This window comes from Opisthocomus hoazin, chromosome 6, assembly GCF_030867145.1.
Source record: "Opisthocomus hoazin isolate bOpiHoa1 chromosome 6, bOpiHoa1.hap1, whole genome shotgun sequence".
In the NCBI taxonomy this organism is placed as follows: Eukaryota; Metazoa; Chordata; class Aves; order Opisthocomiformes; family Opisthocomidae; genus Opisthocomus; species Opisthocomus hoazin.
This window is the reverse complement of record NC_134419.1, coordinates 42,259,968-42,286,705: the sequence shown is the minus strand read 5'-3', so window position 1 is coordinate 42,286,705 and position 26,738 is coordinate 42,259,968. Positions and strand designations below refer to the sequence as shown.

Here is a 26,738-nt window from a genome sequence, read left to right as displayed (position 1 = left end):
AAGACCAGATAAACATGTGAAAAAGACTGTAAGACTCCCTTTCTACAACCAAGCAAAATTTAATGCTGCAAATAAACCTTTCTGTCAAGTACACCTTTCCTCTGAGGCAACAGCTTCATAAATTGTTAACAAGTGAACTGAAAGTGCTCGGTACTGAAATGCTCAGGCAATTTAAAAGTGAATCCTCAATCTATGACTTTCAATGATACTAGAAGAAGAAAAAGAGAGTCACTCTACAAAACAGAGCATGTCCTAAGACCATTTATTAAACAACAGCTACAGATCTACGAGACTGACACATTCTCGGACTCCTCCCAGCTTTCCTGGCTGCCCTTCCAGTCCTCCCTGGCATTTCGCAGGTCCTTATCTTTCAGCGGAGGAGAAGTTATCCATCTTGCATTACTGGCAGAAAAGCTCTGATGACAACAGATTCTTTCAAAGGAAGACAGGTACAGAAGGAAACAATATGTCAAGAGCGAAGAAGAGTAAAGTTAAAAATAAGTAAAGACACCCACTAAGTGTAGGGTGAGAAAAGATGAATATTCAGGTGAAGAAAACATCAGTATTAGAAAATCAGCAAATGTTTAATGATGGAATGAAATATGCCATTGAAAAGCAGGCTGCAACAAAAATGACAACAGACTAAGACAGCACTGTCATCTATGCTGACTTTGGATCACAGCCCTAATGTCAGTCTCTCAATCATTTCAAAAGAGCTTCAAATTATAATAGCATTCCTTGATACAAACGTATTTTTGTATTTTTAAGCCATCCTGACTGCACTTCAAAAAACAGAATTAGCACCAGTACCTGCCAATTCCAAAAGCAAAACCACAAAACCCTACCCACTTAGACTAAACAGCAAAATACACCACAAGTCACAGGTTTGGGGTTGCTTTTTTTAAAAAAAAAAAACAAAAAAACAAAAAAACCAACTTTTAAATTCTCCTTAAGGAGAGCAAATATTAAAAAGTAAGTACCATGAAGGTTATCCCACCCGTAGAACAAAGATGTATCAGCGACGAATTCTTTCAAAAAGTGATTCAAAATAGAATCCCATTTATGCATACTCCTTTTACTAAGTGTAGGATAAAAATAATCTGTATTATATGAAAATAATACAATACTTTTTTATTAAACGGCTGAGGAAATGCACCAGGCTTCCTGGCTATGTTTTAGCTAGAAATATGAAGATGCAGCCTCAATCTAAAGGTAACACCAGTTTGCCATAAAAACTACGGGAAAGGATTCCCAAAGCCCTGGAATGAACACTTTACAATATCAATTCAACCCTTGTAAATTTAATCCAGGGTTATTTGTTGCACCAAATCTCTTTACTGTGATGTATGGCTTAGTTAGGAAGGTTATCACAGCAGTATCCTAAAGTTGCATAGTACATAAAACATTTCAGTTAGCAATGCAGGGAGGTTAACTCCCACCGATAACCTACTATCAGAGGGTTAGACCAGATGACATGCCTCTGTCAGCTCTCAGGAGCTATTGACGGTTCAATCAGTTTGTTTTGAAGGTAAAGTACAACAAAAGGGCACTAAACTTATTCAAACTGTCAACAGGGACTATCTGGAATGTTGCTTGCAGGTAAGTAATTTTGGGTGTTTTAAGAGTATTATCAAACACCAATAGCTGCAGAAAAAGACAGCTACTAATAACACCGAATGCAGCAGTCATAAAATACTTTACGGTAGGTACTAGGACCCATAAATTGCATGACACATTGCATCTGCTTTAGACTTGTAAAATCACTAGTTCATAGAATGCTCTTTAACCAAGAAAGATCCATCTAAATTTTACATTATAAGTTTAGAAAGGTTTATTTTAGGGTAGAGATTGCGGGGCAGCATCTCCCTCCCTGCCCTTTTTTTAAATCCTTTTGAAACTTAGCCCTGCTCCATGTGCACTGAGACTGCTGTTACTAGGTCTTAACATCTTTGCAGTGGTGTGAAAAAGGTTATTATCTTCTCTGATGAGGATAGAGAGGGGGAAAAAAAAACCCAGAGACATCAGGAAGGTGCTTAGAGATCCATTTATCACTGCCTGTAAACTGATCTCCTAATTCATGACAGATTAAGGAAATCAACTATGTAAGCAAAGTTGCACCTTCTTTTGTCTAGAATCATCTCCCCACCCTGCCTCCCAGTGCCAAGAGCCCCATGAAAATCAGCCAATAACAGATATCCATCACACACAAACAGGAACACTCAGAGATGGAAAAAGACCACAGAATATCACGTTTCACGTTATTTCAGTCTTAACTAAGTGAAAACGACAATAAAGATTAACAACTCATTTACCAATTTTGTAAGTGCTCCATGTGATTAGTATTATTTTAAAAGTTTTTAGACAGACCTGTCAAGATATTGGAAAAGGAGGACAGGCTTAAGGGGGCATTTGCAAAGGAATGCCTCGAGTTTGGGATTCAGCTGCTATTGACACTGGCAAAAGCTCAATGGGGCAAAGCCTTCCTTTGAAGAAACATGTTGAAGTTCAGAAAGGGACGGAACAAAGACAGCTCTGAGATCAGTTATTGCTGTTTATTAAACAACAGACGACTCTAGTTTTTACATAAAGAAATACTGTCTCTGATACTGACTCACTCTGTAGCCTTTAACTAGTTACGGACTTGCCATCTTAACTCTGTCTTATAAACATGGAAACCAAGACCTAGAGTTACCTTGCAGGTCTATTCTGTCTGCTTTTCCAGTTCTCAGCTGTGTACCAGCCATTATTTAAAACACAGTTCTTGGGTTATTCCCCCACTCCCCAAAGACTGGCCATGGTTCACACAATCTTCGGAGAGTTTCACAGGTGAAGCAAAAGGGTTCAAAGAGAATGTGTAAGTGTTCCTTTAAGTATCACACGGAAGAAAGGAAAAAATCTATTTAAAACAAATGCAAGAAATTTGTTAGTCCTGATCCAAAACACACAGGTGTAAATAACTTATATGTCCACTCCTTGTTTTGTTAAATAACTACCATGTAAGTTCATTCTAATCTATTTTTTCAGTAGCCATTTAGGTTCGGGCATAAAAATTCCTTCAATGAGTTTTGATACACTACTAGGTACTATTACTGAACAGTTCTAGGAAACTTTTATTCTAGAGCTGTGAACACTATAACAACAACAAAAAGAATCCCATAATATCATAGCATCTAAAGGCCTCAATTCATTTATTACCTCCCTTGGAAAAGCAGACAAGTTGTAGCACATGGTTGGCCTCCTGATACTGAAAGATAACAGCATCACCCGTGAGCCACACTATAAGAAAAATCTTAAAAGTGGCCATAAATTACTTGGGGAAATAATGTTTTGGGGTATTCTTTTCTCCTTCAACAAGAAAAGTATAATAAATTTGTATATGTTAGAGTATCAGAGAAAATAAACTCTTCCACTGAACCTTCAGTGAAAGACTATGGTAAGAACTAGAACCTGTATAGCCCTTTATTTTGTACTTTTATTAACAAAATCTGAAACATAAAACTGTACTATATGCATCAATATTTAGGTTTAAAACACAAAATTAATCTGTCACTGAAAAACTGAGAAATATTTGCCCAGAAGAATGCAGAAATGCCTGCTCTACCTGTATCATAACTGCAACATGCTCTGTTTCAGAGAATGTTTACTTTTATTTTCTATTTTCTGTGCTATTGTATTTCCTTTCTTTGACAATCATAGAACATAAAAATAATATATACCTACTTCAAACTTTGAAGGGCTGATTGTGCTCTCAGTTACATTATTGTAAACTAGAAATAATAAATAACCTGAAACTGGCAAAGTTACATCAGCATTCATATGGGGAGAGATGAAAACAAAAATCAGAAGGATTGAGCAAACATGTTTTTGACCCGAACTAGATTGTCTCCCAGAATTGTTTCACCAAAAAGTTTAACTCCCTACCTCCACCAAACAGCATACAGCTGGCTGCAGAACTTCCATCTGCGACAAAACATCCTCAACACAGACTGAAGGAAGGCAGGTCATAAATTTAAACCAACATATTCTAGAACAGAGGGCACGACGTTGGCATGAGGCACGCTAGAAGATCACAAAGCCTCTGTGCAACCTTGGCACTGCTTGGGCATGACCAGGTAGTTCTCAGGGGCTCTCGAGTCACTCAGAAAATCCAGACCACCTCCTCACGCTTTAACGTCCTCTGCTCTACTTCAACGTAGCAAACAACTCTCTGAATTAGAAAAACATCTCTCTATACATGTAATAACAATGATAGTTACATCTCGACTTACTGTGTTAGTATGGACAAACTGCGGTTTTATAGACTTCAATTTATCTGGCTGAACAAAAACCATTGTATAATAGCCCTTGCTCACAAATCCTTACCAGTGGCTAATCTCCGAAGTTGTATGGCTATTTGATGTTTATCACATACAGGGTTTTTTCCTCCAGGTACTGTAGAAATGACAAGGCCTCATGCAAACAGTGAAGTAGCTTCATGGATTCATATATTATATTCATAGATTCTACAGATGTAAGGGAATACCCTAATCATCTCATTAAATACATACAAAACATATACAGAAGTACCACAGACTTCAATCCCTCCTGCTAAAAGAGAGTCTCAATAGTAAGCTCACTAGTATTGCCCAAGTATATTAGCATTATTTTCATTACTGAGTAAGGACTTCTAGCCTCCTATTGCTTCTTAAATATGTATTTATATTACCTTCCAAATTCAGTAACAAGACTATTTAAAATAGATAAGTAGGTTCCATCTCAATTTAAAAACAAAAGCCACTACAACAAAACCAAACCACAATAAAACAGAACAAAACTGCAAGGAAACTGAAAATGCTGTAAGAGGACCCAGCACTTGACAGAATCACTCCTGTGGGATGGGAATAGCTGATTTAGCTTGAAAAGTTAATCCGTACGAAATGCTTGCACTTCCTTTCTTGCTGTTATATCTTAAGAGGACTTCATAAGGTTATCGCCATTCGCTCCCCCTGCCAAAGATAGCATATCTAGCATATGTACTTTTAAGCTAATTTAAAATAAACTTGGGCATTTGTTTCCACTTGCCCTTGTTTCCATGTCAACAGCACTTAATGAATGCATCATTCCAGGAAATGTCAATAAGGAGCAAAGAAGAGCTAGCAGCACGGAAAACTTCACACACGGCATACATCCTTCCCAATCCTATCGCTTTAATGGAAAGAGGCCAGGTGACCTGCAGCACTCGCAAACGCTCTGCAACACATTCTGACCCAGGTGTTTTTTCACAGCCCGGTAACACCACATTTGAAGCTCTCCCTGCAAACAATGCACCCGCAGGACTGACCGAGCGCGGGTACAAGAGCAGCAACCAGCAATTACTGTGTTGACTTCTGTTACTTTGATCTCTGGGTCATGACCTTTGCTTTCACGCAATCTTCAAAGCAGAGATTGTAGAATAGGTTATTTTCCAGAACACACTGGTTTGCAAGCTATTCTTCTGTGCTTCTGGCTTTTCCGGCCAAAAGCTTTTAAAACTTTCCTACCACAATTCCATTTCAGATATTCAGCTTTCCCTTGCCCTCACTTCACCATATGCTTTAACAAAATATCACCTCCCAAATACAGAGATCTTAAAAAATAAGATAAAAAGTAAGAACTTATAGCACTTTTTTTTTTCTTTACAGAAAGAAACTAAAACCATTTAACAGTGGTGGAAAAAAACCATGAGTTTTTAAAATGAACCAAATAAGTTTGCTTATAAAAATATTGCAGAAGGGAACTTTCCATTTTCTTTTCCTGTCCAAGAAAAAATTCCAATAACAAATCTAGTTTTCATCAGTTTGTTCTCCGACACGTTTGAAAGGTAAGGAGGAATAACAGGGACGGTAAAAAAATAATTTATCTTTTTCTAAAAAAAATCCCACTCAAATGTTACTATGTTTCTTAGAAGAAAAGTAACTACTTTGAGAAAAAATCATAACAATGTTTTTGTAATAAAACCTAATTTAATTAAAAACTAGGGAAAAGCCTTAGTATTGAAACTGATAGAAATCATACAGCAATGGATTACCTGAGGAACCAGATGGTAACTTCCTGACAAAAAGCATAGTTATCTACATTTTCCAAGTATTTATGATAAAATCTAATTATTTCTAAAAGATGCAATATTACTTTTTATCTCTGTTACAAATATCACAGTAAATCACTAAATCTCAAGTTTTTTCAACTCTGACTTCCCACATTTTTTTAAGGTTGAGATTTTGGGGGTTTTACAGACCTTTTCAGTTTATTGGAATGCAAAGATTACATAGAGCTTTGATTTCTAGCACCTTTCTCTTTCTGGCTGAGGAATTAAATAGCCTGAACTCTAATTGAACTCCGTAGGAATGAAATTAAAGCTCAATGAATAATGAAGCTGCGGTTCCAATGGTCACTGCAAAAACTTACAAAAAGAAGTTCCTATCCAGAACAAAACCAAACCAGTTAAAGTTTACAGTAAAGCAAAATGTTTCCATAATTCAGGTTCACTGAAATGCAATCTGTCGATGCTTTCTGTGTGACAAATTTTCTCCAAAAGATACAAATGTTATGACAAAAAGGTTACTACAAACCATTAAAAAATGCTGAAACTGACTGTTTCAAATGTTTGCTTTTGAGATTTGAAGCAATACATTTGATAAAATACAAATACTTTCTCACTCAGCAGAGCTTGCTGCCTTTAAATCCGTGAGATAAATCTGTACGTTTGGGGGAAGGAAGAAAAAAAGTTGTGTCCAAGATGCTCCAGAATGTGTATTCAAAACTGACAATCAGCTACTTAGAGCAAAATTAGCAAAGTACTTTTAATCAGTTCCACCATATAGGTGAATCTACTCCCCTGAAGATGAATAAACAGAGAGATAGATAGATGGATGCTTTTGGTTTCTAAGTGTAATGTCTGGCAAACACATTTCATATAACGTAACAAATAACTACGGAAAAGGATCAGGAAGCTTTCATTATAGCGGAGGAACCATAAATCATTCAACTAATTAGAAGCCCATTCTTCTTTCTTAAAAGAGCTTGAATTAACCTAGCTTATATGGAAAAAAATACCCAGGTTTTTGAAAAATTGAAGGAGGAAAAATGGAAGCAATGTTGCAGTTTCCAGAGGACGCATAAACACAATCACTTCACCCTTTGACACGGAGGTTTGCCACGATGTGACCTAAAACTACCTTGACCTCCCCAAAATCAACATTTTTGCATTGAAATGAAACAACAGCCATGCTTGTTTTGATGTATGGCTGTGTGACATATTATAAATATTACATCACATAACCACAGAGGATGTCAATCAATAAGGAATTTTTTCAGACAGCACTAAATGAACCGTGGGTCCTTGCCTCTGAATGGCTCCTTTAACGTACTACTTTTGCTTAAATAATTAATAGGAGACATATTGTCAGAAAACATACTTAAAGTGAAAAACAGTAAACTGTAGAAATATCATTCATTTTTTAAGCAATTCTCTAGTGCAAATGTCACATAAATTTACATAGAGACAGCACTATTAGGCTCTCGTAAGTTGGATAGTAGGCATACCTTCCACTTAAGTGTGAAAGCACTGGGAAAATGCTTTATTAAATCTAGGCTGCTCTACTTGATGAAAGCCAAAATGCTACAGATAAGGTGGCTTCCAAAGTTGAATGGTTAGAGGGCGATATTCTTTAGGTTAATGATAACCTAGAAATCCTGCTCAAAAATTTGGAATCATGAAAAAGTACGTGCACGCCCAGGACAGCTGGGCTGCTATTTCAGCCTACAGCATTTATGAGCAATAAATCGGCGCATCGAAATCAAGCCACTTCCCAATAAACCTGCTTTTAGTCTCTGCCACTTTGCATTGTTTTATACTAACACCAGCGGCAGAGTTTGGATTACATGAAGATAAAAATCAGAGTTTTATTATAGAACTCTGAATACTGCGGGTGATCTACTAATAAAAAGCAAGCTCAGGCTCTGCGAGGTCGGCAGCACGGTGATCAGCGCTGCTCGGCTCTGATTTGCCTCAGAGAGCCATTCTCAGCCGACGTGAAAAATGCCAGCACACAGGGACTGAAATCTTGTATCAGGTGTGAGCAAGGACACAGAAATCAAATGACTTTTTTTTTTCTATAATCAAGGTCTCGTCTCACTTGCCTAAAGGTTGTAGCTATGAAAATTATGTCACTTCAGCAGACATTATGTAAGTTTTTGATATACACTCATAGTTATCATCAGTTACAAGTATTTTTATTTAAAAAAAAAGATAACTCTTGTAATTTTTAGTAATATTTCAGTTGGATCAGTTGGGCATGTAGTATTTTATCAGGCCTCCATATCAACCTCCAGATGACTTTTTGTGTAATCTAGCTCAATAAAATTACACTACAGAGATAGTTTGGGGTTTTATTTGAATCTAAACACAAACTGCTCTGAGTGAAGCAGCACAATATAGGAGGAGACCTTTCTTCTGTGTTCTTTAATAGTGCCTTGATAACTATAGTAGAAGAAACTCATCACCATAGTCGACCATTAGCAGAAGATACTGCACCTGGCTATCTGAGTTTAGTGATTATTTTTTTTATTATTGACTGTCTCCTTAGCATACGTAAATGCTGCCTTACCTCGGCCTTAAAGAAGGAAAGGCCATCAGCAGGCATATACGAGCGTCCGCATTCAGGAAACCCTGTGCACGCCTGCTCAGCTCCAACATGTGCTGTACAGCACTGAAGTGCTGCTTGAAATAGGACTCCCGAGAACCATCGCACTGAAATGGGGTGACTCCGATTCCCAGGTGCTTCACAGCAGACCATGCCACAATGCCTTCAGAATAGGGTAGATGTCTGAGACTCTAAGCTCATTTTAGCTCAATATTTTTCCAGTAATAAACCAAAACTGGCATACCTTATCATAGCTACAAGTGGAAACACTAACCTGTACCGCTGGTAGTCATCTTCATCCTTTTCTTTGCAGACCAGTTCATTCGGGCAGGCCACATTTCCAAGCAAACTGAGATATTGCAGTGAGGGCACAACTTCAGCCAAATGGTCCAAAAGGCTTTCTAATTCTGTTATGTATCAAAGGTTGTGGGTTAAGGATTCAATGACATTAATGAAAAACAGCATTTAGAGTTGCATCACCGCTGATTTAAACATACATTTCAATAACCGACAATCAAATTTAATACGGCTTTCGGGAAAATGTCACGTTAATTCTTCTAAGGGAAAACAGGGATAAACTTCAGTCAGTTTTTTGGCATGGAGTGAAAAAATTTGGCTGTTTTGTCATTCTTTTTCTCCTCCTTTCTTTCCTAGGTGGTTCACACAAAACATTAAAACTTTGACAAAATGATGGATGCTGTGTGGTAAAATGGCTAGCAATTGCTGGAGCCATGAAACTTTTACAGCATGGAAACAAACAGTTTCACAGCACATTCATCACTAATATATTCAGTCCACTGGAAAATGAGAGGGTTTTTTTTTAAAAAAAAGAAAGAAAAAAGTCAAATGACAACAACCCATTTTCACTCCCAGCATATAAATGCTTTGAGCAAGCAACACGTTCATAATTACTCAGTTAGTATACATGAATAAATGTTTCACTAAGTGCAGTTTAAGGACTTCAGTGTTACAAGTATTTTATATATAAAGCTTTAAAGTCTTGTAAAGCATAACAGTTTCCATTAAAATAGCGTTATATTTTTGGTGTTTGTGAGACTTCTTAGCTTAACTATATTCCTCAGAATATAAATAATGATGATAGACCTTCGATATTGTAAACTACACTAAAACAAACAAGCAAACAAAGGTTAAACTATCTTTTAACCTCTGCAATACTCGAAATCACAACCTAGGTGTAAGCATAACAATATTCAGCCATTTGCACCCTGCTGATTGATCAAAGCAAATTATTTTGTTGAAACATAGTGTGATAGTCTCTAAGACTCGAAACATACACTCTTCTTTACTTCACTTTACCTGCAAAGAAAAAGACGTGATTCTCAAAAAAGATGCCATGCACATGCATGTTAGAAGTTCTCAATGTTTAAAGGTTGACTGACCTAGACAATGGTAATAATTATTCAAAACCATTAAAGCACATTTTGTTGCTGTTTTTATCCACTCCTGCCATTAGAGACCACATCTATTGTTTTAAATCCTCAGTTCACTTGTGTTGCTATTATTTATACTTGATTTATGTGTTTCTGTTATTTTTGTTATTTTTAGCTGGTAGAATTTACTTTATTTCTTCACCTCAATATCTTAAGGGCAACAGAAGCAATACAGAATGGAAACAGCAGCCTCATTGTTAAAAAGGCAGTCTTCCCTTCATAAGCCTGAAATTTTATTTTATTTTATTTCCAAACACACATGAAGATCATGATGACAATTACTGATTTCAATATATTAAAATCAGTGTATCCACACTCTTAGTTAATTTTCTGTCCTGTAAGGTCTGAGGAATCGTACCCAAATATTTTGCACGAGTGATAAAAAAAGAGAGTTTGAAATTAGTTATATGAAATAATTAAAAAGAAAACTTCTAATTTGGTAAAGCCACATTATGGAATGCTATATGCCAGTAAGTAATCAACAAGACCCTAAGAGAAAATGTCTTTTTGTAGCACCGTATGATATAAATCGCCTTTGTGAGCAAGGACGAATGTCAGTCAAAATTTGGTGCTTATTCTCGTCTTCTCATATCTGGACCTGAAGCTCATAGACAAACTTTTTTGTGGCTCTTCCAGCAAGTACGTGACTGTGATGGGAAGGTCATAAAGTGTTTTTCCGCACTTGTTGAAGTAACAGACTTCTTAAAAATTTCCTGTGAGAGAAGTGCTTGAATCTGGCACCCTCCCTCAGCCAGGAGAAACACTTAATTTCTTGCAGGATTGCTTAAATTGCAGAAAGGTTCCCTGAGAGAAATAGTTTGTTATTACAAAAGACAGTTATTTCCATAACTGCAATCACACACAGTGGGTTAGCTATTACAAGGCTTAGATTGTATCTGGCCATTTTCTATTAAAAGAAAAAAAATACCACAAACCAAAAGCCACCTCCAAACTTTTTGCTGCTTCTCTGCAGAATTTTTCCTTGCCAATTCATAAGAGCTTTTTCTGGGGTAGAAGCTTTACTCCCCAACAATTTGCTGAATGTGGAGTACGACATGTATTCTAACTCCCATCTGATCACGCAGACATAGGGGCAAATATCAACATGTATTTAGATATGTAATAATGAAGAGCAGTGTCAGTTTAGATTTGCAAAAAGCGTAACACTATGCATCAAAGTCCTATGGAAAGCAAAAGGGAGAGACACCAAATTCACCGAGAGTTTTGAATAACTAACAGTAGCTGATAATCTGCTTCTCAAAAATCTAAATCTCCTCAAATTTGGAAAGCAGTGTTTAGATTCCAATATCTCATACCTAAACCCTGAGCACTGATTTTAGATGCAGAAACACTCCCCTAAAAATTATCTTGGGCAACGATGACCAGGAATCACACAGACGTCCCCTGCGTGAGGCTCCTCAGATCTTTTCTTTGTTACCATTTACTCATCTCCCTGTACTGAAATAGATATTTAGCATCCTACAATTATTTCAGTTTCAGCTGCAATAGAAACAGAAACCTGCACACAGGACAAACCCCAAGAATCGGACATAATCACCTCCGAAGTAGAAGGTCACTAACTGACAGAAAGGCTGAAGCTTTGCAGGCTTGGTCAGCCCAAAAAGAACAGAACACCAGCAACACTTGAGAACGAACCAACCTGTGGCTTACGATAGTCTACTTTTTTGTGCCAGAATTAGCAGTTATATCATAAATAAACTAAAATGTATCTGGTCTTTAGGACTTGAACTATCTTTTCTCATCCCTCTTAAAACCAAGATTAAATGCAAGGTACAGATAATTTTTCCAAGAAGCCCCATCCACCTGCCATCACAGTTATTCTTTACAAAGCACATAGGCGAAGATAAATGATGTCCTGTTTAAATTCCCATGATGAAGTGTTTCTCAGAGATGAGTCATAAGCCATGGTGCACTTCTAGTGTACTGTTAATTAGCATGTCATATACCTATTTTAATCACGATACTGGAACTATACGATGCCACTGAAAGTGTGAAGTCTTTCTAAAACAATATTAGGAAAAGACAGAGTGAGAAAAATTGAAAGCAAGTCTGAAATGTTATTGGCAGCTTCCTTTTTATGGTTTATTGTTGCAGCCTAAGGAGTGCCATACTGGTGCAGTCAGAGCCAAAGAGCTGCAAAATCCTGCTGTGCCATTTCGAAGACCAATTTCAGTTCCATTCTCTCCAAAAAGGAAAGCTACAATTAAATCCAGAGACAGTGTGAGTGAAAATTTAGTTATTTATTTAAAGCTCGGTGACAACAGCCCTGAACATGTCTTTCTGAAGTCAGCGTCACCAGGTGCATAGGCAGCAGTGATGCAAAGATTTACACTACAGTCTACTGTTTGAAAACTGGTTTAAAGTGTCACTGTTATGGCAATTAAATGCCTTAGTGTAGCGATCCATCTCCCAATTCAACAGTGTCACTGTTACCAATCTATTAAAGCCTCTCTTTCTAGCAGACGTTGACTGAAATCAAAATTTGTAACAATAAAAATTTTAAACTCTTTAGCTCACCAGCTGAAACATTAATTCTCAGCAACAATGTTTTCCTCCAAAAAGACAGCTTGGCCTCCATCAATAATTAACAAAAACATATTAAACATACCTTAAAAATGTCATCCTCATCAAAAGACTACATTGACTTCTGTCACTATTTCTAGTTTTAAATTAGGGAAACATTTACTACAACTGGGTATCTCTCAACTCAGATTAACTTTTTTAAGCCTCTTGATTACGTTACACGTATGTATACCACACATGCACATTTACAGTAGACTGTCCACAGCATCCATACGCACAAGCATACACAGCCACGTCACCGTATTTTGTGTTCAGAAGCAACACTGAGACATCAGCAATAGAATTATTTGGAAAATACAGTACTACAGTGGGTCCAGTTAAGCTGCACAGTAATTTCATTTTTTGCAAGTTTAATGCAACAAAAAACATCCTAAAAATAAGTATGTTCTGACTTGTCTATTTTCACTATCTGGTACCGAGTACCACAGTTTTTGAGGTTCTCCAGAAGGCAAAAAGAACAAGCAAAAGCCCAAAGCAAATGAACCCTCTCCCTTCTCTGACTAACAACTGCCTATGCAAGCTCGCAACATTCTTGTTTGGCTGTTCTGAAGAAAATCCTGTAGCCTAGATTAAAACTCTAGTGCTAGTCAGGACTATAGTCCCTTACAAACCTTTCAATGATTAGTTCCACAGTATTCAAGACCACTACCAAGACATGATCAGTGTGATTCAAAGTTAAATTGTCCCCAGGGTATACTACATTTGAACAAGGTCAAAGTTGTAAACTCTGAGTGGTTAGTACATAGTGGTTAGTATATAGTGGATGCCACATCGCTTAGCCAGTTTTAGGAGAACCTCACAAGCAGGGACAGGCATTTTGATGTTAAGCTGTGTCTTGTGACAGCCGGCATAGTAAAAAGACCATTCTGTTATAATTCTGAGAGGTTGTGTGGATCCACAGAGAAACTACAGGATGAGGTCTCACATGTTCTGCTATTCCAGACCTCTGTATGCTCTAGAGTCTCTTTAGCTGTGTCCTTTCACTAGTCCCTTCAGCACATTTCCAGGGCATGGACACTGCATGAATCCTTTACAGAGAGTAATATAAGGGTCCCGTTGCTTTAAGTACGGAGAACTGGTGCTGGACATGCCCAAACTTCATACTGTTTCCGCTCTTACCAGTATTCTTGGTATAACCATATTCATGGCTGTTCTTCAGGGACAACTGCTGATCAAACCTAAGAAAAACCACCTTTGCTAACAGTTTCTAAATTAAATTATTCTACATAACTCTATACAAATGCTACGCTAACATATATCTATCCAAACAAACCTACACATATTTCCTATCTCTCCACTCCATTATTTTTTCTGTATAGTTTGAAGTATTTCCTTCTGTAACCTTCTTCTCTGCCAGTAGTTCTTCTCACTAGCCACACAGTCGAATACATTGACTTTATCAGAAAAGTAGCCACCCTTGTTCTCTCGCTCAGTGCTTTCCAAGTTGGTCCACCATTTTTTTTCAAAAAGTTTGCACTTAGTCTTTTCAAATTTTTAGCCATCCCACTTCCCCAGAAGAGTTACGGGAAAGCTTTTCATGCTAACCTCACTCTGCGATTACAGCTTTCAGAAGCTCTTGGAAGCAAAGAGACACAGTAAAGAGCAATCAGCTTTACATTCACAATATTTCTGAAATACATACATAGAGAACATCAGAAACATCACACAGAATTCCAGACCTCCATGTAGAAAGACCCAAAACTGTTGTTCGAAAGTCTTCTGCCAACCATCTGTCCTGCAGGTGCTGCAACCAACCTAACATTAAACCACCTGGACAGCACTCCTACCAGAGTCATAAATGAGCAAGGTACCTACATTTATTCCAATTCGAAACATTTGCTTCAATTAAATTTATCACAAACACAATGTAGCAATCACAAGTTACTCCACAGGCAAATAGCCTTGAAGCAGAAGTTACCAATTCTCCTCCGAATGCAGTGTGAAAAGATCTTTGCCACCTGAACGCTTTTCCATTAGAACGTGCTAGGTCTTCAAGGCTGGATAACCACAGAAATAGCTTGCAATATGCAACTATACATCTTCCCCTGCTCTATATGCAATGGGAAGTCATGTGCTGTCATTTGTATGCCATGTTCTGGCCTGAACCCTATCTGGTAGGGAGTTCGGGCCTTGAGATAAGGCCTCCTTCACTGACTTTAAAACCATCTTGCTCAAGAAAGAAAAGGTGTGGCACAGGTGGTAATTAACTAAGTCCATGCATCTCACAGAGAGTTTCCTGCATATTGAATACTTGAGAAAAAAATCCCATTCTGCCCACTGGACCAGCATTAGTTTCCTCTGCGTAGCTGGAGTTGCCAATGTGTTTCAGGGTATTTCAGGAAGCCCATGGTTCCAAGGCTGCTGATTTGAAGACCAGGTTTTAATATTGTTGGGCATACAAACGTGAGAAAAAGGAGGAATGTTTCTATTCCTGCAATCAAACCAAGTTTCTGCGTCTCTAGAGAGGTCCATTCTGAAACCATATGTTCTTTCTTCCAAAGTTTGTTGTTTGTGTGGATTTTTTTTTTTTAACAGTATTCTGGCCAAATGGTGCTCAAGGTTCCCAAGGCAACACAAAGACAATCAAGAATAAAGATGCAGCTCGCCATATTTTTAAAGTTCTGACATCTACAGGTGAACTGGTCCAAGCACTGCTGTAGAACAGGATAAAGAATCGCCCATACTGAAGACTACCTCCCTCTTCCATAGACGTTTCTCCATTAGGCATTCATGTTAATTAATTTTTACTTCAGGTACCCTTTATTCTAGACAAAAGTCTTTTGGCTCATCAGGTACTGCAGTTCTCTAACAAGCCACACTCAGATTTAGCCAAATCCACAATTGTGGCATGGAGAGCTCAGAAGTGTATGCAGGAAGACTGCTGTACCATTTCAGCTTAGATCTTTGTTTAGTGGAGATAGGGATCTGTGCCTGACAGGAGACAATTTATGTCCTTAACGTATTCACTCCATCTAAACATCAAGTCCTCAGCACTTGACATAATGACATTCTGGTCAGACTGGGACTTCTAGGTCTTCAAGCACTTCAGGACAATGTGGGAATAAGCACAAAGGCAAAATAAATTACAGTCCACAGTTTTGGGGTTAAACAAATCCCTGACTATTAGGCATTATGATGGGATCTTTGTGAAGACATATTACACCAGAAGTACTTATCAGTACATTCTTCAGTTGAGCTACTCAATCCATGTTGTTTTCAAAGACTCAGGAACGTATAACCGTTAGATCTGAACCACACTGATAACTCTTTTTACTATATGTAATGCATACACCACTGTGGGCATTCTGCCCACCTCTAGATTTCTCACTCCATGGTGTGAAATATTTTGGATTTCCTCTAAACCACTCAAAACCTAGACCTAAGTTCAATGTCTGCATTCTACACCTCTAATCTGAAACAATTTACTACCAGCTCCTCGAAAGTATATAGAACATACGTTAAATGGGTGACCATCTCACTGGACTAAGTAATGAAACAGGGTTTTAACTTCAGAGGATCACAGATCTGGATCATTATCAGACTCGTCTATTTTGAAGTGTGGCAGTGAACACCATCTAATTTTCAGCATACAGGTATTTGACAAACTATTACTGCTGCCCTTTCGAGTAGTTTTAACAAATACTAAAAAGATTGAAACGTGAAGGAAATTAGAATGTCTATACTATACAGTCCCACTGTAACACCAGCCATGATTAGCACGGCAAAAAGCCATGAAACCTCACATTGCTATGACACGGACAGAGGAATAAATCTATTTAGAAATTTCCTGACTGATTCTTAGTATGTAGTGAACACACTTAAAAGGAAAAATGAGGCTTCCCATTATAAGTGTAGGTGACTGCAGTCATGAGTCCTCCTCCAAAAGCATCTTCCTACCTACCAGCCATCCATCTTAGTCTGCACTGCTTTCTGCCTTCTGTTGTGTCTGATAGACAAAGTAAGATGATATGTTTCCCAAAATAAATCAGAATTTTGTAAAAATTAACATACCACACACATGAAAAAACCTTGTTAGAGACATGTAATCCAATACTGCAAAATGTTGATAACTAGACTGCATTTTAAAATATTTTTAACAGATTACACATCACAGAAAAGTTGAGGTATAACACTAGGAAATTGTTTTTAAAATAGCAATATTTAAATTTGCTTCTTCCACTTCCAGTGGAAAAACTGGCAGTGGCCTAACTGTAACTGGAATACGCAGCCACTATTTGAAGAAAAAAAACATTAGATGATTCATCTAAGCATTCACCTGATTTAGAGACAAGCTTTCATATTTGTACAGTGTACCCAGACATCACGTTAGGAAGGGCCAAACGTTATTTACACACACAACACCACACAAGAAGTGAACCGCATAAAAGGACTAAAAAGCTCTTATCAGAACTATCAAAATAGGGTCAGGATCAAAATGAAGCTCAAACAAAAGGTGAGAAATAACAAAGAATACAGTAATATTAAGAGATACCCAGGAGATCTCTCGTGTGAGTTTTAAAGTTTAAGCATTATTCCAGTTTTCACAGGGGTCGGTTTGGCTTTTTGTTTGTTTTCATCTCTCCCTCTCTCTTGATGTGTATCTATGTATGCATATATGGTAATATTCCACCACCTGAAGTTTTGTTTCAGACCAGTATTCTTTGCTCGCTTGAGCCCTTTCTGTAGCGCTACTGTCCTATACTAAGCAATCATTCCTGTAATGTATTCCATTATTCTATTACATGTACATTTGAACATTTTTTAAAAAATTCTACAGGGAAACTATTAATTTAAAAAAGTGATTCAAAAGAGACATTTTTCTAATATGGTATCCACATTGAAGAGAGGAATTTGGAAGGTCTCCATGCTTCTGCAGACTGCTGTATGTTCCCTGCAAGAGGTCACTACTCCCTAGGGCTCAAAATGTTAATCACGAACAGCGGCTATTTCTTCTTCTCTGGACAGTTTGTACATGTTAGGCATTTTACAAGCATTTCTGCAACTCCTCTATTGAATTATTGGCAGCACACTACAAAATGTATACATTGGTTCTATAGCCTAGGTAGCTCAATACTCTCAAAGCTCTAACTTCATAGTTTTAAGACTAAACTATAAAAATCCTGAGATAAATCAAATCCTTCTTATCACATTATCATTGACTTTGAGAGCTAACTTGACAACAGTATTTTAAGTACGTCTGTGAGACCAGCAGAAACTCTTTAAAGAATACTACTGCCAGGATAAACTTCTTCCCTCTGACTTTGTTCCCCGAGTTCCCATCCAACACACCCATTCTCCTTTCGGTAAGCGCAAAGCTCCTCCTTGACACCCCCCTCCCCCCAAAGAACAACCATACTCACATGCTCATAGGTATTACGGCCAAATTTACATTTCGGGTTTAGTAGAAGGAGATACGCTTCACCAGACCTACCATCACCCATAGAGTCAGCAAAAATGTTCTGGTACATTCTTCATCAAAGCATGCCCGGTTCAGATTTTACCGTGGCAGCAAACGATAAAACCAGTTACTCACATCCAACCCACAGAATCCTGGCATTAAGCAGAAATCTAGCCAAATACCTAGGACAGTAACAATTGTTGCTGCTAAGGAGACATTTGGCAAATTTCCAGGGCCCCAAGAATAAAAGTTACTCTGCTGATTTTTGTTTATTTATAGAGTCAAAAATAAGCACAGAAACCGTAGAATGTGCAGTTGTTTTTCTTCTCCTCAGTAGGAGGATTTTGCTTTAGTAGGAGGTAAATTGCCCTCTGTTTACATTGTCTGTAATAAAAGCCTGCAGATGAGCAGCCTTGTCCTCATGCTGCAATTACAAGGAGGGGGCTTTTGTGGTCTGCGCTCTAAGACTCCGCAGGCCTCAGCTAGCCTTTTGGCCACTATTCGATCGCCCTCCACTTTTGTACGACTGTATGTTAAGCGTCTTCAAATCTCCAGGAGGGTCAAAGTATGGGAAATTTATTTAATAATCAAGCCCGTGCCCAGCCCTTGTAGATAATTAGCTTTTACAGACCATTATCTATAAGCCTACAGACTAGGGGCTGTGATTCTCAGGCAAACGCCGAAATATTTTTTCTGAATAAACTTAAGCAGGCGCTAACTTCAGGCATACAGAGAAGCGACTGACTGGTTATGAATAGACTTAACCACCCATCTAAATACTTCAGTGTGTTAACGTCCTTGGTTTGGACAGCGTTTTGTAAGCATTTACGCAGAGTGGGAACACCGAGAACACAGCGACTTGCTCTTCTAGCCACAGCGGCACAGCAGCTACGAAGCTGTACGTATTACAAGCTTCGTTAAACCGGAGCAAGGTATTATGTTTTGGGGGGATTTTTTCCCCTATTTTGTCTCCCTCCTGGGCGGCGAGCGCTGTGCACGCGGCTCCACTAGAGGTCAGCCTGCCCCAGAACCCCGCAGCCCGCGCACGCCAGAACCTTCCGGCGCCGCTTCATCCCGCAGCAGGATTTCTCCAGAGCCGTCACTTAGATCCCTCGCTAAAATGGAACAACGGGAAGATATAACAGCGCATTTCATTTATGAATGACCTATAATAAATTATTCTGAAGTATTCCAGGTGCCACACGAGAGAATGCTTTGTCTGCACACGAGCTATATTTCACAGACTTTAATTTGGCTGACGCATAAAACTCATTTGACATTTTGCAGGTGTTTCTTTGAAAGGATATTTGGTTCTTGTTGAGCGTTAAGGTATGGAGGCAGGGTAACCTGGGTAGCAGAAGGTCATTTCCGAGTAGATTGTTGTCCAAGATCAGCTCTTCCAAGTAACTGAATGTTTTCAGTCCTTCCAGTGACCTGCAGACGACAAAGGCAACAGGAAAAATGATACTCCACTAAATCAGGGAGGCCATTATGAGCCGAAATAAATATTTTAACCTTCCCTTTCAGGAGTGGGAATAGTTTTGGTTTGGGCCTGTCAGAAGAGTGAATGACAAGCACTAGCAGCAAGGGGAGTGCTGGCACTGCAACACATCCTTCACAGGCTGGCAGGATGAAGGATGGGGGTCACTTAGTGAGTAGCCAGGATCCAAAACAAAAGGCTTCAGATATAGGGCCTGCAGGATGAATTTGTCAATGTCTTGTGCCTTCAGGCACCCAGCCTCGCCTGACCCTAACCTCCATTCCCAAGATAAATAACTCTGTCACAGTTCACCTTCATTCCCTGGACACAAATTTAAGTTGTCATCCATCATTTCTGCCAAGAAATATCATACCCCGCTAACAATAATAAATATAACTTCAAGTATCATTTCTTAGCAGTTACCTTACATGCAATAATAGGAAATGGGGAAGGGATTTTCTTTTTTTTCCTTTTTATTAACCACTTCATTTGCTTCTTCAGTCCCTGCAAACAAAATAAAATGTTCTCTACAAAATAAAATGCAGAATTGCTCCAGACAGAACAGGCAGTTGCTTTCTTTTCAGAACTCACTGTCCCACTGTCAAGCCACAGGTCAGATTGCAGAGAGCACCTTTAAAAAGGAACATTTCACAACAGGGAAGTGCAGATGACGGCTTGTAAATAAACAAGCTTCTGGAGGTATTCATTCCTCTGATAGCAAACTACAGGAAAAAAAAAAAAAACACCCTAAAAAGAACACGCTGGTTCCTTGTTAAGGCATCTGTTCCAAACTTGACTCTTAACGCTTGCACATTCCAACAGGAAAAAAAAGCCCCACACATTAATCAACTAAGACACATGGTATACGGAGCATACGCACAGACACGCATTCACAGCTCATTCACCTACCAGACACCTAAAGATATGCTGAGATTGCATGACCTGACAGCTGATCTACTGTGCCTACCAGTGGGAAGATCATCACTGTATCTCCTGGCTGTTTTAGAAAATGTGATGAATCAGGGAGATGCAGGCTATACCATTTATTTGGCTTCCAACGACATTTATACCGAGGGGATTTCCTCACCCTCCCCCCAGTTTTTGGCAAAGATCAAAATACAGCCCAGGTCCCTGTAAGAGAGTTCTACAGGCACCACTACTGGAGGAAAATGCAAATATTATTAGAAAGTATACGGGTTTCAAATGAGACAATTTAACATCCATCTGTCCAACAAAAACAACATACTGCTTTTGTAAACAGAACTTACTGAGCACTTATAAATCACAGTTAGAGGGTTCAAACAACCAAAACGAAAACAAGTCCCTGACCTTTACACTGGGTACTGTACACTAAACTATGAATATTCAAGTAACATTTGCACAACACTGAGATGGTGTATTTCAGGCCAAGGACCCCAAAGTGCTCACACTCCGTCAACTTGGCGTTCTGCAAGGGAGGGGCAACTATTACTGCTGCCGTTTTGATGCTGGGCAGCCAGACCCAAAGAAAATTTGCCATGCCTACACCCTATGGCGTATCTACATCGTTAGAATGCCTTGAGACTACAGCCTCTGAAGCTGGGAGAAGAGAAGCCTCTATTATAAACATCACACTGAAACAATCGCCACAGAAACAGTCGCACTTTTTACATTCGCCTTTAACAAGTCGTTTTGGAAAAGCTCGATTCAGCATACGTAAACCGTACCCCATTAAGAGCTGTATTAAGCTAGCTATTTCAGCAAAGGATCACAACAGACTTGGTGTTGCCAAAGTCAAAATCAGAAGAGAGATCAGCAAACGTTTCAGCCAGCGCTTTCCCCCAAAGTACCTTTAAAAGGCAAAATAACCCAGAGGAAGTAGCAGTGAGTTTATCAAGCTGTTATGAGTTCTCATTTCAGTTTATTTGACAAACCTAGTTTAGCAAATTCCCCTTAAATACTCTTTATTATATAAATAGTGGATTATTTCCAAACCTCACATTTCAACGTAAGGCTCCGACTTGCGAAAGGAGTTCATAGAAGGCCACCTCCTTGTCAACACCACAGAGCCTTATGGGATGTTAATGGGCCCTTTGTGAAAAAACATTGCTGAGGTTCTGGTCAGTGTCAGCATCAAAACACACATTGTTCCTGAGTTATGTTATGCAAATATAATACTCTTATCATGAGAATCAGCAAATGGTTGGCAACTGGCACGGAGAAGAAAGCGCGCATCCAAAACTGCTGCAGGGGAGGCATAAAACAAAATGACAAGGCATGAAGCAGGACAAAAGGCTGGGAAACACTAGAGGGAGTTGCCTATTGAAGCAGCCTTTCTTTCACCAGCCTGGGCTGAAAACAAGGGTGCTAGTTTCACAGATAGGCAGAGAAAATGTTGCGCAAATCTCCTTACACCTGTCCGGTTTTGATAATTTTTTGCCATGTAATGTTCTTAGCTGCTCAGTTAAAAAGGAGCCATGTTACACAGGGGGTTGCTTACTAATCGTTGTTTTCCTGTCATCAGAGCAGCGTGCACTTGCCGATTTAATCACCTAAATTCAGAGTCCAGGGAGATGGGAGGGGTTGCCACAGCACAGGGAGAGATGGTATAGCCATTAACATAAATTTACATCCGTATGTTATTTTGCTATTCACAGAACTCTTATTTTTTTCATCTTAAGCGGAAGAAAAAACTAGCACCAAAACTAAATCGGTAAGACAGTTGGTAAAGAAACAAAAAAGGAAAAAAATGTGTTTGCTATCATTCAGTGACACTAGCTACTAAATTCCAGGCAACAATCTCTACCATCATAACCTGTAAGGAAATATTGCCCAGCAGTTGTACTCTAGAATTTAAAAGTTTTAAGTACAATCCACGCAATTAGTTTTAGAACTAATAGTAGAAATGGTAGAAACTTCAGCGAGTCCCATAACTTCTACATGCCTCAATTTCCCACCTGCAGATGGGGGATAAGCAAGGATTGCAATCGTGAATTAGTATATCGAAAGCATTTTGAGATAGGAATCGCTACAAAATATTGGCATTTTTATTTTGAGTGAGGGTGAGATAGCTGTATTAATGTACTCCAAATACTTCCTCCTGAGCCCATTGCAAAAGAGGGAAGGAGCGCGTGCATACACACAGCGCAGCAAGCAGCACGCAAACACCCTAAGAGACGAGTAGAAAAAGAGGGAAATCCCCAAGAAACAGAACCAGTCTAAAATGAAGTCTGCGCTGTTTTCTCAGAGTTCTCAGCAGAAAAAATGTCTCCCTGTATTGGTATATTAAAACACGCACACAACCTTGCCCCCACAATACAACCAGCACTGAAGGGGCAGTGGCAAGTAGCTGTTTTCCCTGCTTTCTGAAGGCTACTAAACATCACGAAGGTGCGCTGCGGGTTGCTTTTCCCTGCTCTCCTGACACGAGAGCTGCCCCTTCTTCTCACCCACAGGTACCATCTCAGTTACCTCATCGCAGGGCTCACGTGCTGCTCCCAGAGGAGAGCAAGTGCTGCCAGGAGATTTCCATTGCAATTTCCAAAGTCACATCAAACTGACAAAACATCACAACGTATTCAGCGCTGCCTCATTCAAACTGAAAAAACTTTAGGTTTCCACTGTAATTAACCCTATCCTCGTTAAGATAATTATGATCAAGCTCCTTGTCACAGCTAATATCACAGCATCATTGCCTATGGCTCACGCTTTGCCCTCATTAGCTTACAAAAACACTGCGCTAACCAGGAGACTGACTCCCTCTGCACAACGACTTAAGATGTTCCCTAAGCAGACAGTAAATAATCCTTTAGAATACAAAGGTCTCAGAAACGTCATTTTATCCAAGCCCTTCGGCTAATCAGTATGATTTCTTCCAGCTTTCTTTTCCGTAACTCATTCATGGTTTGTAACAAAGTTTTACTCATCAAGGAACGTCACAGTGGAGATTTGTTCTCTTGATGTGTACGCATGGCAATTGTCAACTACGCTATTTCATACGGTCCCTCTGGCCTGACGGGGATTTGGTTGCAATGAAAGTAAAGAGAAGCTCTTCTTTTTTGGTAATATTTGACAAGGAAAACACAAGATTGGATAAACGAAATAAAGCAGAAGCCTCTCAAGTAACGGACAAACCTTGGTACTCCGCAAGTTGTCCTTGTCCGGAAGAACAAGCTGTTCAGAAGTATGTGCTGAAAAAGAAGCGTTCCTCACATTTTAGCCCACCCCTCCATTAATAAGACAGCTGCCTCGTATCTAATGAGTTTTTCCTCCTGTTTAACAGGAAAAGAGAGAGCAGTTAACAATATGTAAATGTGAGAGTTTGGCTTTAGCCTTGAAATTGATTTGCACTCTGTTGACAAGAGATAGCCATTACCAGAAGTTAAAGACAGAGTTGTTACAAAACATGAGCTTTTTAAAATACCTTTTTTCTTGCCTTTTATGTTTTAACAGATTACAGGAGAGCAGAATCAACTTGAGAACCCTAGGACTAGATAATTTCTGTATTTAAAGACCAGAAGTGTAATTTCTATTTCTCCAGCACCTGCCAGCCAAGGAGCACAAAGCATTTTTTTTTTTTAAATTAATGAATTACTGTTTATAAAACCTGCTGAGCTTAAAATTCCATTTTGTAGTAAAGCAGAGAGAGGTTAAGTGACTAACGAAAGGTGACCTCCAGCAATTTTCTAAGAGACAAGAAATAAAACCCAGAGCTCCTGACTTCTAGTCCTTTGACTTAACCTCAGCTAAACAAAACAAAGAGCAATAAATAAATACTATCTATATAAATGTATAAGACGTGTAAATGTAGATATTGAGTAATTCCCTGGGAATGCAAAATATCATTTCCACTTTACTCGCTTTGATTCCTGTTCAATTTTAAACCCCACTTCATCTGAAATACAGCAAACAAATAAGGGGGAAAACTCAAGCCATCTCCAATTCTGCTCTGATGGTGGAAGGGGTTCAGCGAATCTCCTGTGCAAACTCCCCTGGGCTGAGGCCTCTGTCAGCATCCTCCTCTCAAACCTGCTGGGGGGGTCTGCTCTAAACATACCTCTCACCTGCGAGTACAGCAAAATAAACAATCCATTTTGAAGACAACAGAGTGGCTAGAACTCAGCTCAAATTCCAGGGGAAAAAAAAAAAACTCTCACTATTATAATCACAAAAATACTGCAAATCGAAGGTTTATGTATTTTCTGCACACAGAGATAGTAATGGCAGATAAACTACAAGTAAAGCATTGAAAAGTGACCTCTACACCATTCAAGCATTACAGCTTTCCTTTTCTGCAGTCCTACTCGGTGTTTATACCTATTTTTGTGCATGACAATACATCCAAAAAGATGCATCCAACAGAACAGAATATGTAACGGACAGTTCTGACATGACTTCTGGACCAAAGCAGAACAACAGAAAAAAAACCCCACTGTAGTGAAAGTAAAGAACTTCCAAATTTCTAGTGCGGGCCAGGCCCCAGGTGAGACCAGACAAAGTATAAAACAGTAATCACAGAATTCTGTTCAACGAAGAACAAGCCTACCAATATTTCCAAAACACGAAATGATTCTTTTTGTCTAATATCAGAGCGAACAGTAGTATTTCGCAGGCTATCTAGAGGTAGCATTTTGCATCTCTTCCAGTCAATCTGTTTCCAGCTTTGTGTTGCTAGATAGAAAATACATGGAAGCAGCGCTCTGAATAAAACTGAAGGCAAGCCTGTGAATACGGTCAGCAAAACAGAAAATGGAAAGAAAGGAATGAGCAGAATCATTAAATACCTGGGAAGAAAAGATCTCCGTAAGAAAAGATTAAACCTGTATTATGAACTGGATCTACAATTAGTTTCCGAGTCTTTTCCTATAAAGGTCATGCTTAACTTTCAGACATACAATAAAATGAATATCCATCCCTCGCTTTCCCCCTTTCCTTACACGTTCAAAACATACAAGACCATGTGGGACACCTTATTACGGAAAAAGATCGGGATGAAAACATCTTGCACAACAATCCAACTAGGGCTATGTGAGCACATTCAAATGGCGGGGATTCATGAGAACCCATAATCTTCATCTAGTTTTTACAGTCTTGTTCTGAGCCTTACACAGCAAATTGCATTGCTTTAAAAAAAAAAAAAAGCCCAAACTACTCGATCCCTATCAGCAACCATCCATGCCCAAACCTCAAAGAAAACACAAACAAAAGCAGAGTCAATAAACAGACAAAAAGAGATAAGAGGCCTTCTGAATCATAAATGTTAAGTTCACAACATTTCAAACTCTTTCCTACCAATCATAAAACAGAAATTCAGGATTTCTTGACAGAGAGAGATTTTGCTCTTAACAGCAGCTTTTCAAATGATGGAGTTATCCAAAAAGCAACAATGCAGATTTATCTCACCTGTCTGTAGGAGCCCAGTTACTCCTAACTCCTTACAGCCAGTGACCAAAGATGGGCACTTCCCAAAGGTGAACCAGACCTTCAGCTGAGGCTCAGTGAGGCACATACATTTGGGAGGGATGAACGTAGCTTGTTTGTCCAACGTCTCACAATGAAATCAGAAGAAATCACAACATTGAGGTAAAATAAAGTGTTACAGCTGTGCCCCATACGGGTAGATTATTTACCTGGTGAAATAAACTGCAAATCCCAATTACAGTTTTCAGTAGCTCACAAAAACATATTAGGGTCAACCATTCAGTTGCTTAACCACCATTCCTTCTTACCAAGACTCTAGTCAAAAAACAAAAATATTAAAAAATAAGATAGACCAGGAAAAGAAATTAACTCTACCATAAAGCAACCTAACTGACCGGGGTGGGGTTCAATTTCTCTTCTAATGAACCTCTTAAAGTCTCAGATTTCACTATGTATATTTAATATAGCTCTACTCAAGAGGATATCCCATTAATACAGCTCAAGCTTTATCATTCATGTTAGGCTTCTCTTTGCTTAAGTTTTTATATGACATCTTTAGGATAAAACTTGCCAAGACTTTATATTTTATTACTGTTACAATTTTGTGTAAATTTAAATAAAATGACAATCAGTGTAATAACTATAGCTTGTGGTAAGGTGGTTTTCATATAAGCCATATAAAATATTTTAAAATAATACAAAATGGATCAGAAAATGAGCTCTTAGCCATCTAATGATTGAACAAG

At 38.7% G+C, this 26,738-nt stretch overlaps 1 protein-coding gene across 4 annotated transcripts in view; it reads right to left on the bottom strand.

Moving 5' to 3' along the window:
• The window catches only part of LRMDA (leucine rich melanocyte differentiation associated), a 690,069-nt gene that overhangs the window by 285,715 nt on the left and 377,616 nt on the right, over window positions 1–26,738 (bottom strand). For all 4 annotated transcript variants that reach the window (XM_075422916.1, XM_075422917.1, XM_075422918.1 and 1 more), the window contains 2 exons: window positions 19,416–19,547; window positions 8,935–9,069 (listed from right to left, as the gene is read on the bottom strand). In XM_075422916.1, the coding sequence (XP_075279031.1) occupies window positions 8,935–9,069; window positions 19,416–19,547 (267 nt within the window). The remainder of the gene's footprint in view (window positions 1–8,934; window positions 9,070–19,415; window positions 19,548–26,738) is intronic.